Source organism: Vidua macroura, chromosome 5, assembly GCF_024509145.1.
Source record: "Vidua macroura isolate BioBank_ID:100142 chromosome 5, ASM2450914v1, whole genome shotgun sequence".
Classification (NCBI taxonomy): Eukaryota; Metazoa; Chordata; class Aves; order Passeriformes; family Viduidae; genus Vidua; species Vidua macroura.
In genome coordinates, this window is record NC_071575.1 from 2140983 (window position 1) to 2155984 (window position 15002).

Here is a 15002-nt window from a genome sequence, read left to right on the forward strand (position 1 = left end):
TTTCCAAAATGAAATCCTTTTTTAACATGAATACAGGCAATTGTAACTGAGTTCCTTTAAAAACACCTGTCATTATCAAGGTTAAGTAGGCTGGTCATTCTCTGAGAAAATTGTTCAATCACCACTTGGTTGTACTTGAAGAAAGAAAATAATCAGTTTCTAAATTCAATTTGAGAAAACTTCTAAATTCAGATTTTTTTTATTGGCATATCAAAAACACTGGGGAATTTTGTGGGCTTTTTGTCCCTGAGCATATCAAGAGAACCTATGGCATTTTTGTTGGGAGCTTGGTTTTATACCTGTACAGCCTTACAGATTTTTATAGCCTGGATTTATTTGCAAGCAAACACAATAAAAGATTTAAGAGAGTAATTTAAATTGGGAGTAACTTCTTCTGAAGGAGGTAAAAATCCTTTTTTTTTTTTTTTGGGTTAATAAAATGACAACAGAATTAAACACAAATAGAACTCAATTTAAAACTTTAAGCTTTTTCTGTTTGCTTGATCACAAGTGCATTCAAGCTATAAAGGTTTTACAGAGTAAAGTGCAAAATGGCTTTCCCAAGGTACCCTTTGATTTTTTTTTTTTTCCTGGCCTGGATTATGGACAGAAATCAGTGATTTTTTTTTTTAATCCTTTAATAATAACAAACAGGGGGTTTGCTTGATTTTAGAACTGCTTATGAACCTGCCAGAAATCTTACTCTGTTTCTATAATGAGCTCGCCAGAGCAGGTACTCTTTGGTGCAAAGAGAGAAATTCCACCTGAATATGGGCAAGAATTTCTTTCCTGCGTGGGTGACCACGCACTGGAACAGATTGCCCAGAGAGGGTGTGGAGAATCCCTCCCTGGAGATGTTCCAGAACCATCTGGACACAATGCTGTGCCATGTGCTCTGGGATGACCCTGCCTGAGCAGGGAGGTGGGGCCAGATGACCACTGTGGATCCTTCCAGCCCGACCCCATCTGTGGTTTTGGTCAGGTATTCCTCATGTTTACCTAAATTTGTAAATAAGCCAGTGCAGTCTGAGTTAGAAGGGATCACTAAATGTGATGCTGTAATGTGACAGAAGTCATAATCCTTAGTTTAAAAAATATTTCTGATGTTTCTTCAATTTTCCCCGATGTTTTCCCCATTTTTCCTTTATTCTCTTTTCTCCTTTTTTTCAGTGCTCAACTCAGAAAATCCTGGGAAAGGATTCATTTGCCCAAAACTTGGGTTTTTTGCCTGCTGTGTCAGCTGTCTTAATAAAACAGTTTGCTTCAAATTCCACCTATTTATGATTTAAAAAAAGATTTTTGCCATGTTAATCTTGTTTTTTGCACTATTACAGTCCAACTGCCACTATCACTCCTTGCTCCTGCTAGGAAGTGTTTAGCAAAGTACAACTCTTTCCACTGCGAGTCTTGCCTCAAGAAACCCTGTGGTTAAGCAGGCTCTTCACAAGAAAAGAAATCCTGCTCTTGTGCCACTCAAAAGAGAAACCAGCGCAACCTCGTCACACGAGCTCCCCGTACTCTGCTCTTGTAAGGCTGGTTTAAAACTGCTCTTAATCTGTGGTTTTGAATTATTAGTGCGTGGTGGGACAGAGTCTTTCTAACAGTTGGAGTCCTTCATTAGATGGATTGTGTCGTGTCAGGAGTCAGGGGAGGGCAGCTGAGAAGTGGAACGCCTGATCTGGCTGGAGGAGCGCTCAGCTGAAGCGTTTGCGATTGTTTGATGGCACAACAGTGCCACTGCAGATGGAGAATTGGGACAGCAGTGGGATTTGGAGTGGACTGTTTGCCTTTCTTCAGCAAGGGAAGAGGAAGGGGGAAAATGTCACCTGTAAAGTTGGAGAGAAAAAAACAACGATCAGAACTACAATGTCTACTTGGAATTCAAATGGCTGCACATCAAATTACCTCTAACAGACTGACTGCTGATTGCTACTATTCATGAAAAGTGGCTTTATTTCAGCTCTAAAATATCCCAGAGCAACAGCTCTCCCCTTGAGTTTTCCTGTCTGAATGGCTGAAATGTTCTCTTTTTTAATTTTCTCTCTTGACCCTCTCCTCCCCCTCACCTCTTTCAACATGCATTTATCGACATTCAGAGGGATAGTGAGGAAGTAGTTTTCAGTCCATCTCATACAGCCAAAACACTGCTGCAAAGTGCCTTCCTTAAATTTTGGGAGGAATCAGCTGACAGGGGAAGGTTAGTTGGCCGAAGGCAAGTTAACATGACAAAGCTCAAAGGCATAGTGACAATTTTATGTGACTTCTTTTCAGTTAATCACCTCTGGACAGTTAATCACTTCTGGACACCCAGGTCCTGTTAAACCACATTACCTTTGGAGCCTGTCACCTCAGCCTGGTTCCTTTCTTTGTCTGAAACAACTAAAATCAGTTGACCTTCAAGTTACAGTGATGTTTACCTATTCATTGAGAAGTGAAGAGCTTGATTGCACTTAGGTGTAATCCTGATTGCTTGGACTGGTACTTCAGGCTGCATTTCATTCTCCCTCCTGATTTTTAAGAGATGCTCAGTTTACTGTTACTTGCAATCCTCAATTGATGTTTTAGTACAGTCCTAGATCAACAGGGCTTTCAAGTGGACAGTGTAAATTGTAAATAAATGTAAATAAATCCTACATTAATGGTGTGGCAACCCATCCTAGGAAAATACCCTTGTGTTCCACTGCCCTTTAACGTTTCTTTATGTCAGCCACTGAATCCCATCCAGCTCAATCCCATGGGTATTTTAAATCAGATGTGCTTTGGGGAACTTAGCAATAGGAATATTAATCACTCCCATAGTGCTGACAATACGTAATGGTTTGAGAGGGGCATCCTTTGATGCTGTGTGCTGTTAATGATAGCAATAATGAGCTTTGCAGTTGACCACATCATTTGCCTTGAAGGATCATTTCAGATAAAAAAAAACCCAGAGGGTTGTTGTGCAAGAGCTGGTTGTTCATACACACAAGCACTGTTTTCCTTCCCAACAGAGAAGTTATTTATTGCTAGGAGACAGCAGTTTCTTCTGTCCCAGGGATATGTTGTTGATAATGTTGTAGAAAGTGCCATATTTCCAGACACATATTGTGAATAATCAAAATCTGAGAAATTACTTCATTCTGAGCCAGGTGTAAAATTACAGCAGGAGATATAAATGCAAGTGCCTGGGAATCCTCTGGGTTCATAGGTTCCAAATGTTTAAAGTTCTCTTCTTTTTGCCTGTATTCTTATTTGCATCCTGTCACTGGATTGCCTGGGAGCTGACAGGTAAACTTCCTGTCTAAAATGCTGATTAGATGATTAAAATTACTGATATTTTGCTACTCCCCATTTTGTGCTTTCTGACTGTATACTGTGTAACCAACACAAGGATTTGTACTCAATTATAAGGCAAGCATTAAGTGACAGGCTCTGGAAGGATGTCTGCTCCACAGTTTTTCATTTTTATGTTTCTTGTGTGTTCTTTCCAAGCCTCAAGTAATACAATGTGTTTTCTGAGTAATTGTAATGCTGCTTTAGGAATAACTTTAGAGCTCCTCAGAAGTTATCAAAAAATTCTCCACCCACCAGCACTGGCTGATGACTGAGCCTGGTTAATAGATTGTCTCTGATCTCGAGTTGCTACCATATAAGATGGAATATCTGGAATATCATTCAGTAACCTGAACTGGAAAATTAAAGAGAGATTGCAGCTGTGTGATGGGCGAGATGGGAAAGGCTCTTATAAGAATCCTGTTCTGCCCATACTGCTGCAGGAAATGCTCCTGGCTCTTCTATAGTAATATGTTTTACAAAACACCCTTAGAAATAATTGGTTCTCCCCACTGATACTTAGGGGTTAAAATCAATAGGAGCTTACTGTCTAAAATCCAGTTTTTATGCCTTGCTCTGGAAAGTGGAAGGGCCAGACTTTGTATCAGATTAAGATGAGTTAGGGTAGATTGAGGCTTAAGTGTTTTTCCATCAGAATGTAAATATTAAAGACAGACAATTTTACCTCATCTCTGTATTATTTAATTTTTATTTTCCTGATTCCATTTTAAGCTGAATTCTAATTATTCTTGTTATTTCACTAGCACTCCAATTTAGCCCAGATAATCCTGAGAATGTCACGTGTTTCTGTGTCTGCTAAAAGCCCAGATTTCACATGGGGTACTTTTTTATTTGCTTTCTTTGCTAGAACATGGACATTCATATTTGTGACCTTCTTGTTTTCCAGCGCCTCCCAGATGGCTCTGCCCCAAGTGCACACGCTGAATTTTATCTTCTGCCAGACCCTTGCGAGGTCAGTCGAAGGAAAACAAGAACAGCTCCAAAAGGCTCTGACCCTACTTACAATGAACTTGTGAGTACCATCCACTTTCTTCCACCCTTTCTTGTTTCACAGAATCATGGAATGGGTCAGGCTGGAAGGGCCCACAGTGGGCATCTGGTGCCACCTCCCAGCTCCAGCGGGGCCATTCCAGAGCACATGGCACAGCAGTGTGTCCAGATGGGATATCTCAGTGAGGGACACTCCACACCCACTCTGGACAATCTGCTCAATCGCTGCACAAGGAAGTTCTTCCTCACATTCAGGTGAAACTTCCTGGGCATCAGGTCCTCCTGTTGCCTCCTGTCCCATTTCTGGGCCCCACAGAGCAGAGCCTGGTGCATCCCCTGAGCTCTTCCTGCAGACACTGACAGACATGGGTGAGGCCCCCTCTCAGCTGTCTCTTTTCCAGGGTGAACAGCCCCAGCTCACTCAGCTTTTTCTCATGAGAGAGATGCTCCTGTCCCTCACCATCTCCACAGCCCTTCACTGGACTCACTCCAGTGGTTCCCTGCTTTTCTGGGTGTGTTGAGCCCAGAACTGGACACAGCACTCCAGCTGTGCCTCCCTGGGGCTGAGTAGAGGCAGGATCACTCCCTCAACCTGCTGTCAGTGCTTTTCCTAATGCACCCCAGGAGCCCTTTTTGGCCATGAGGGCACACTGCTGTTTCATGGGCAGCCTGCTGTCCACCAGGAGCCCCAGGTCCTTCTCTGCAGAGCTGCTTCCCAGCAGGCCACCCACAACCCACACAGGTGCAACTTGCTTTATTTGCTTTGCCCACTCTTGAAATAAAACAACAATACAGCATTTTGCAATGAGGGTGACCAAAAAGAAGGAATGTATCAGAAGCTGAACCAGAAATGGGGGCAACTGTCTGTTTTGCACCTTTCTCAGAAGTGACATGGTGTCTCTTACGTCTCTCTCTTCAGGAAAGCAGTTGGATTTTTCACAGTGCTCTGCCTTACCCCATAAGCAAAGTTACATGTTAGCCAAATGAGGCCAAGCATCATTGCACCATAACCCAGCAGTTCTGAGTGCAGATATGCACAACAGCATGAAAAGTATTAATTGAATGGATGCTGTTATTCAAATTAACATTTGAAAATTGGTTGTCACTGTCCTAAATGATAACACAAGAATAAATAGCCAGGTTCTTTTTATGTTAAAATGCCATCAGTTCACAGCTATATATGATTATTTCACACACCACTGAAGTGCTCATGCCTCTGGGGTGAAAGGAAACATTTGTATGGAGAAACATTTATGACAGAATGGGAAGAGGTATAAACTGTGTTCATTTGTAAGGACAGATGAGATTGAAACAGTAGGTGGGATTGGAGATTATAATTATTACATGTAGCAAATCTCCTAAAGATCTCAAAGTAATTTACAAATGTTCTTTCAGCAAGCTATAAAGCAGAAGGCATGGAAAATATTACCACTCCACCCTGTTTCATAGATAAGATATGATAAAGCTTAGGTTAGTCAGCAGAGTCTGAGTGCTTATCTCTTAGTTTCTCACTCCTGGAGTTCTAATATTTCCCTTTTCCCACATCTGTTAATTACAAAAGTTGTCTGCTTACACTGATGACTTCCAGCTTTCTGTAAGAAAGCTCCTAGAGTAGTGTTGCTGCTCACAGCTGAGACAAATTTCCCTCCCCATAGTACTGCAGTGGAATAACAAGGAAGTAGGCTTTATTTTTTGTTCTTTCCTTCTTTTTGCTATCAGAGTGGAATGAATCTAAATAATCTGTCTAAAGAAATTGCTTTACATTTAAAGGACATTTAAAGCAAAGGAAGATAATGTGATTATATCATAACATTCATTGTAAGGTATCCAAAATGGACAACAGACAAGAGCCAGCCAGCAACATTGGAAGACAATTATCTTTCAAATTGTTCTTAGATTCCTTTGAATGCAATGAAATCCAAAATCCTGTCTGCAGTCAGTCAGTAGTCACTGGGAGGAGATTTAATTGTGGTTCACGAGTATTCCACTGCCATTAAAAGAAATTCCATGAAAACTTTAATGTCCTTAATCAAAACTGAGAGCCTTCTTCCCAGATGCTCAGTGTTTTTTCCCTGGGAAGTGCTAATCACAGTGGGGACATATGGTTCCACTGAACTTGGCCATTTCCAACCCAATGCCTGTGCTGTAGCAGCTCTGCTCCTCCATATGTGATGTCATTCTGGATGCATTTTTTGTCCAAGGCTGGTAGACTGAGGCAGAAGCTGCCCCAGGGAAGAAAAACTACTAAAAATATAAATCAGCTGTCTCTTAAGTTAGTTACTGTCCAAAACACTGTGTACAGAAATGTAGTAGCCTTTTTTACGAGTTCATAAGTTTTTATTAAAGCCAAATGGCTGGAAGGAAGCTGTATATTAATTTCTTTCTTTGTTCCAGACTGAGAAAAATCTGAAATGTGCTTCTCTTGGGTATTTTTGATTTTAGTTTTGTACTTCTATTGCTTATGACTGCCTACAGCAAATTATCAACCTTGCAAAGGTGCTTTTTATGTTTGTTTTTTACTCCTGTGTGAGAGTAAAGATGCGAAAGTCCAGGAGGGCTGACAATAAAATGAGTTACAGCAAATGTTTTGGAGTGACTTTTAGCAAACAAATCCTTCTTTTCTCCTGTGCCTGCATCTGGATTTTGGAATTTGTGGCATTCACAGTAGTTAATGTTATATTGCATTAAGAAGTGGTGGTGGAGAAGAAGAGTAACACAGAGAAATGGAATACAAAGAGAAAATGAAGGCAGCCCCAGCCAGTCTGATGGAAGGGGAGGAGGGGAACTGCACCAGGAGCCACGGCCACTCCCTCCAGCACCATGCATCAAAGCTACCTTGGATTAATTACCAAATCTAGGAACTGTGCCATGGCTACCTAAGGAGAAGCAACTGTCCCTCATTTGTGATTAAAATGTCATTAGACTCCTGTAGGTCAACAGTGTTTCTCTTTTTGGAGCCAGGAATAGTTGAATTCCAGTCCTAACTGTCTCAATGATTTGCTGCATGGCCACATATAACTCACCTCCATCTGATCTATTTGTGTAACAGGCTGGCAAATATTCTCAGTGCACAATCATTTCAGGATTTAATTGTTCCCAAATTCTGGCAGGTGGCATTTGTTTTATCCACACCCTAATTCAGCCTTCTCCAGACCTTTCTTCTGTCCCTACATCCTGATGATAACGTATACCTTACTCCAGCTGAATTTGCAATACCATTTTAGACACAGTTTACTGGGATCATTTGAAAACCACCCACCCTGCACTGCAAGTGTCTGTCATTGCTCAAAGATTAGAGCCTATTTTTGGCCAAAGATTGAAAGTTGTTCATTACCCCAGTTCAGTTTCTTAGCATTTACAGCTGATATGTGTAGTTTTTGGTGATTTAAAGCAGCACCTGGTACCTTTAATATATTGGCAAAGAAACAAGGCACCTTTCTTTGGTAACATTAGCATTGCCTCAGTGTCAGATCACAGATTTATTCTAAATTGTGTTATGCTTACTGTGCCAGTCTTTGCTTTTCAGATTTTCTTCATCATCTCACTTTTATTTTGGTGAGTGAAAGAGAAGCTGTGAAATTGGTAATTCACAGACAATTTGGCAAAATAGGCACAGTAAAGATGAAGACCAAAAAGCACCAGGTGCAAATTTCATGACATCCATCCCAAACTATTATTTCCAAAGGTTTCTAAATGGAAAAGGAAATGTTAAGCCCCTGGTAAGACCTTTCTTGGTCTTGTTGGTGCTTTCTGTGAGGGTTGCCTGGTGTCCTGTGCATTCCATGCTCCCTGAGAAATTCCTGCAGTTGCACGTGGAAGTACAGAGAGGGCTCATCAGTCCAGCCTGCAGAGATCCAAGCTAGGGGGGCTCAGTCTGCCTTTCCTGCTCCTCAGCAGTGCCTTAGGTAGGGATTCCATGGAAAATCCAAGCAGGCAAATGCCTTTTAGGCAGTTTCCCATTCTCCTGAAGTGAGAGAATGTCACCACATTTGCTTTTCGAACAGCATAGAGAGATTAAATTCAAAATTCAAAATTCAAAATTCAAAGCGTTTTTCCAGTGCAACTAAAATAGCAAGAACATTTCCAGCCATACAAATTTTAGATTAAATGGACTTCTCTTAAGGGGGCTTACCTTTCCTGCACTATCTGAGAGCATTCCCTCACATTTTATCAGCTCACAGGCAGTTCACTCAGCAGTTTTTGATTGATGCAGAGACTGAAGCATGGGAATCTCTTCTGATTGCAGCTGATTCTTGTTGGGCTATTGCTCCAGATTGTTTAGATTTATTTAAATTCAAAAAATACACCATTAAAATTTCATACTTAATCCCTGTGTGCTCTCACAGTAATAAGGTAATTTAAGAGCTATTTTAAATCTATAGGCATTAGTAATTTTTTAAGACATGCTAAACTACTGTCTCATTTATTTTGAGAAGTATCAACAGCACTTCTGGAGTATCAGAAACATCTAAATTTAGTAACTTCCATTTGCTAAACTGGGTCCAATCTTTTCCAGTTTTCACAGGGAAAAATATGAATACTGATTTTTTTTTTCCCTCTCAAGCATTGTTCAAGACAGATTTATTTTAAAATAATAATTTTAATAATTAATATATACTATTATATATCATAGTATATAATATATTATTATAACATATATTATATATAAAATTATATGCATTTGATATATAGTAGATAGTATCATATATATTATATATATTATATGTATCTAATAATTATATAATAGATATAATTATATATAGTATATTATACTATATAATAATATTATAAAATTTAATGCTTTGAAATAATAATAATATTTATTTTAAAATAATCAGATCTCACGAGCCTAAGCTTGTGATTCTAAGGTAGAATCTCTTTATATAAACTAGATAAGGTCAAATGTATTTCTGAGGTAAATTTACTGAGTTAAGTGAATTTGGCTCATGGTTAATAACTTACTATTCTGGATGGAAGTTTAAAGCAATTATCACAAAGTTGGATTAATCATCATCCTGAACGCTGCATTGAAGTGCTTTGCCTGTCAAATAGATTAACCAACTTGTGTGGTTTTTTCTTTTTCACTTTACATGATTTCAGATTGTCTATGACAGAGTCTCAGAGCTCCACGGCCGTGTACTGAAGCTTGTTGTGAGGAGCAAAGGAACATTTGTGGGAGCTGTTAACATTCAACTGAGCAGTGTCCAGTTAAATGAAGAAAAGTGGTACCCACTGGGAAACTGTTTAATTTAAATGTTCTCTGAGATGATTCAATTATTTGCCCTCTGATGTTTCTTTATCCCATTTCCCACGGTGCGTTTTGTCTCAGTTGCCCTTGAGAATAGGCAGTCATCTGCTGAGCACGTACCCTAACATTTCTAACCATAAGGCTATTGTCTTAAAAGTGCTGCCATCTTCCTGCCACGGATTCCTGACAGTGTGAGGTTAAGGAATCCCATGCTAAGGACTTGTAGTAACATGCAGAAAGTTCTTGTGACAGCAATGAAGGGCTTGGTTTTGTTAATATTAAATAGTGCTGTAAAAATACTGAATTCTGTACACATCAGTGTGTGGGGGCTCACTCTTTGCCCATTAATTCCACTGACTGTGTTGGAACAATGCTGATAATGGTGTAATTTATCATCACTGTATGTGATGAGGTCACCAGAAAACCATGGGATGGTTCCCTGCCAATATATTTCAGATGTCCAGCAAATTTCACATTAAATCTTACCCAATCAATACTTTTGGTTTTTTAAGAACTTTAAAAGTTTTGATACAATGGAACATTTAATCCAGGATATTAATTTGTCAGTGATATATGTCATTGTTTCTCTTATTCTGACATCCAAGAGACAGATATAACTGATCATTGGTGTGAAGAAAGAAGAAGGGAAAAGCTAATGTTAATGAATAAAGAGAATATATTGAATGTGAGCTTTCAGTGGGGGATTTATTTAAGATCATGATACCACAGATATTTGTTCAGCAGTCTTCCCACATGTTGCATAAGGGGTTCAAGTCAATACATGCATTGAATAGACCTCACAGCTATAAAATATATGTTTATAAAGTAAATAATGAACATTAGTAGTTCCTTTAACTTCACAGATGCTAATTATGGGCTCTGTTTTCCCCTAATTTGAGGAAGCACTTAAGCACATCTTTAAGCATTTGGCATGTGAGCAGCCACAGTGAACTGCCCATTATTGCCAGACCCACTGACCATGTAAATAAACCTTTCCAGGGCCAGGGGCACATTTTTAAGGCACAGGAGATATGTTGATTTGTGATCTGATCTGCTGTAAATTTTAAGTTACCATATGCAGGACAGATCTGACATTTGTCCTACCAGGTGGAAAAGTGCTCTACAGAGGGGTAATAATCCCAGAAGTGAAGGTAATTGCCTTCTTATCCCAAAGGATACTCACATCAGTCTTCAGAATATAAAGCTCTATAAAGCTCCTGAAGTGGGACTTGGAGTGTTAGTTAGGAAATTAAATCAGCTGGAATTTTTCTCAGCATCAAACCAATGGACTTGATCAGGTTTTATCTGAAAATTCTTTCCCCAGTCAAACTGGTGTACTAAGATCCTCCTCAGTAAGGGGAGGTGAGGGGAACTCTGTTTGAATATTAATATTATTAGTCTATTCAGAGCTGTAAGAAACTGTAAAATATTTACCACATGCAAGGGACGATGGCTGGCACACAGAATATCATCACTACAAAGATCAAGACACCAAAATTTTATGCTGTAGGCTCTCCTGGGAAACAAATCAAGTCATTCAAGCACAGAAAACACACTGAGACCAGCTTACAAAGTTATCAAATTACCTGACCTTACAGTTCAATATTGATTTTAGATTCCTCTCAGTCTACTGTCTCAGTTTCCTTATTAAAACTATAATGCGATTTTCTAACAGTGTTATTTCCTGTGACATTTTCTAACCCTTGTTTACCACATGCCCTGATTTTCCATCTTACAGCAACATTAAATAAAACAGCATTAGAATAGCAATAAATAAAAAGAGCATTACAATGTATTATCAGAACTGTCTGCAAACTTAAGCAACAGTGTTTGATATTAAAGCAACTTGTCAATATAACATCCTTTTTATAAAAAAAAATAATATTTGAGTAACAAATCTGCCATTAGTTGTGTAACTGTAGTCCTGTGGCAGGCCAACAATACTTCAGTTCTGGAAGGAAAATGGGAAAATTGTGTCTTATGGGCAAGATCTACACTGATAGCTCTGGTAGGCAAGAAGTTGTCCTCACAGATCTTCACACACATAATCAGCCCTGGCTTTTTCTAAAATTCTCTAGTTCTCCTCAGAGTACTGTGTTTCCTGCTTCCTGAGTTCCCTGTTCCTATGAGGAACATGGTTCTTTACAAATCAGCCCATGAATTTTTTATCTTGCTTTAGCAGCAGGAGGTTCAAGACTAAGCTAAGGAAAGGTACCAATACTAGCATATGATTTTTTATGATTTTAAGAAATACTTTTTTTTTTCTCAAAACTGTTTTTGTCAGGTAAGACAATGACAGTGGGCACTAAAGAGGAATAGCCCAATCAGAACTCATTTTTACAAATTTAAAGGGAACATTGTATGGGTAATTTTTCCTGTTCACTTGAAAAGGTACAATGGTAATAAATTTTATTCAATACAAATAAAAATGTCAATTTCACATCCTCATATCCTAAAAATTAGCATGATCTCTCATATATATTGGACTAATATTCTCACTCAATAATTAATCATAAATTTGAAATTTGCTCCGAGTGACATTAACTGAATTTTAAAAATATCCAAAAACATTCAGTATTTATGAATTGTTTCTGAGAATAATAGAATCACAGAATGGCTTGGGTTGGAAGGGCTCTTAAAAATCATTTCATTCCAACCCCCTGCCATGACCAGAAACACTTTGTAGGTGGCTTAGAGCCTCATCCAACTGGCCTTGGACACTTCCAAGGATGAGGAGTCCACAACTTCTCTGGAAACCTGTGCCAGGGCCTCATCACCCTCACAGTAAAGAATTTCTTCCTAATACCCAATTAAACTTACCTTCTTTCAGTTTAAAACCATCCACCCCTGTCCAATCACTACATGTCCTTCTGCTGGAAGGTTCTAGAAGGTCTCCCTGGAGTCTTTTTCTTCTCTAGGCTGAGCAGCTCCAATTCTCTCAACCTTTCCTCACAGCAGAGGTGCTGCACACCTCTGATCATTTTCATGGCCCTGCTCTGGACTCACTCCCAAAGATCAACACCTTTCTTATGTTGGGGGCCCCAGAGCTGAATGCAACTTTCCAGGTGGGATCTCCTGAGAGCAGAGTGGGAGGGTAAGATCACCTCCTTCAATGCTGCTTTTGATAGCAAATGTGGGCTATTTCCCCTTTTTCCATCAGTGGGAACTTCCCTGGCCTGCCATGACTTCTCAAGTATGATGGATAGCAGCTCAGGCCAGTTCCCTCAGGACCTGTGGATGGATCTCATCAGGTCCCGTGGACTTGTGTGTGAGAAGTGGATTTGTAAATCCAAATTTGTAAATTTGGATTCTCAACCTGACTGAAAGCTCACACAGCCTCATACATGCGTATGCAAACTCTGAGATAAGGTGTGCTGGCTTAGGAAGGCCATGGAATAGAGATGGCATTGTTGAGAGAGAGAGATTTAACTTGAAACAAGTTTCAAAAGATGGCCTCGCAAAAAGACCAGATATTTTGGAGAATTAGAACTGTGAAAGATGCATTGCAGCAGGACCTCGTGGGGTAAAAGAGCAGGTGATTGGTGTTAGAAGTGTTAGCAGCATTGTGTGGCAAAGCTAATAGGCTGAAAAAACATTTATAAGGTATTGTAACCAGGAAATAGGGTGGCTTCTGATTGAATGGCGTTGAGTTTTACATCTCTGTGTCTCACCCTTCAACGAGCCTGATAATGGAATAAAATCTTTTAAAACATCTCTCAGTTACCCCATCTCTGTAGAGCTGGGATTTTCCAACACTTGTGCATTTCAAAGCTCAGTAGGTTTTCTCAAACCCAGTCTTCTCCTTCAGAAAAATAGCAGGAGGGCCAAGGACAGCAGCCCTTATTCAGGATACCCCTTCCATAAAAGTCCCACTGGCTTCATAAAATCATTGAGAATATGCCAGTCTGGGAATCAGGCCACTGGGCTGTTGCAAAGCCAGAAATGCTACTTTATTAAAGCAGGGGACAATCCCCCAGAACAATTTCTTCTGCAGAACATCACTAATAGTACCAGATATGAGCAAACAGCGATGCAGATTCCAGCTTGATGCCATCTTTGGATATCAGCGGAATGTTACGGTAACCTGGAAATACAATGATTTAACTTTATTAGTGTATTAACCACAAGCACAGATATTATAATGGAGTGGTTTCATGATCATCTATGCAAATAAGATAATAATTTATGATTCTGTAAATAGCCCTTTAAAATAAAATGAAATTATACAGGACATAAACACCATTTGTGCTGGTTTATCTCATATATCTCTATATAATATTTAAATTCTGGTATTTTTAGTGACAGAGTGAAAAACACTAGCGTTTCCGAATGGAAGACTTATAGCCTAGTGATATTTAAACATGGACAAAGCTTACAATGTATAGCAAATGAAATCAGCATGTGAAACAGCATTGATGGCACCTACAGAATGGTGTTGCAGCAGCCATGCACTGTCCAGCTGAGGCAGAAAAAAGTGAAGAGTAGCGTCTTCTGCCATGACATTTTAAAAAGTTGATTTCATATGAGTAATTCACTTTATTAGAGGTAAGTCATGCCATCAGAAACTACGTGTTCATCTGGTTGGTTGAAGCATTTGAAGAAGTTTCAAACATAATTCACTTACCTGCTCAGAAAACAAAACAATCTCCTCTTCAAAACCCCAGCCTGTATGTCTTTATATGACTAAATGAACATTATTTCATAATAATAAACATTGCCACTTTTGATTTTAAAATATTCTGTATTTTAGCTATGCATATATAATTCCAGCTATTTAAGTAAGTCTCTGTTTTGTATCAATATCTGTGTTTTCAAAACTGAAGTTTTCAAAATCCCTCTTTAGATCCATCTGGATGCCTGTGGAGTGTTTGGGGCCCACATGTACCTGGATTTGGAATTTCTTGCTTCTTTTATGCAGACTCATAAAATTGTTTAGTTTGAAAAGGCCTCTAAGATCATCAAGTCCAGCCTTTGACTGATCACACCTTGTGAACCCAGTTGTTTCTGTAACACCTTCAGGGATGATGATTCCACCTCCTCTCTGGGCAGCCCTTCCAGTGACAAAATTCTCCCTGATGTCCAGCAGAACCTTTCCTGGCACAGCTTAAGGCCATTTCCCCTTGTTCTGTCATATTATACATAGGTTCCTCTGGTATTTAAAGTTCAGATTCTGGGCAGCAGATATTAAAGCTGGTTTCAGACACTTTACATTTGAGATCAGTTTTTAAGGCATGCACACAATATGTGGAAGGCTTGGTTGATTTCCTATCCAAAGATACACTCCAAGGACTAAGATTAATTTCTGAAGACTTCTGTTCTAGCCTCTACCTATTCTTGTAGAATATTCTACAAAGTGTCCCGAGAGAAGTAAAACTTTTTTTTAAAATTGAAATTGCTCCAATTTGCATTAAATAATTAACTACTTATGGAT

General features: G+C 39.3%; 2 protein-coding genes across 2 annotated transcripts in view; one reads left to right on the forward strand and one right to left on the reverse strand.

Annotated features, from left to right (window-relative positions):
* PIK3C2G (phosphatidylinositol-4-phosphate 3-kinase catalytic subunit type 2 gamma) overlaps positions 1-9857 on the forward strand; it is a 185437-nt gene extending 175580 nt beyond the window's left edge. Inside the window, exons 32-33 of the mRNA XM_053977983.1 lie at positions 4220-4345; positions 9424-9857. Coding sequence (XP_053833958.1) covers positions 4220-4345; positions 9424-9576 — 279 coding nt within the window. The 3' untranslated portion in view covers positions 9577-9857. The remainder of the gene's footprint in view (positions 1-4219; positions 4346-9423) is intronic.
* Positions 9858-13497: 3640 nt separating this feature from the next.
* PLCZ1 (phospholipase C zeta 1) overlaps positions 13498-15002 on the reverse strand; it is a 44921-nt gene continuing 43416 nt past the window's right edge. Inside the window, exon 13 of the mRNA XM_053977824.1 lies at positions 13498-13655. Within this exon, the coding sequence (XP_053833799.1) occupies positions 13573-13655 (83 nt within the window). The 3' untranslated portion in view covers positions 13498-13572. The remainder of the gene's footprint in view (positions 13656-15002) is intronic.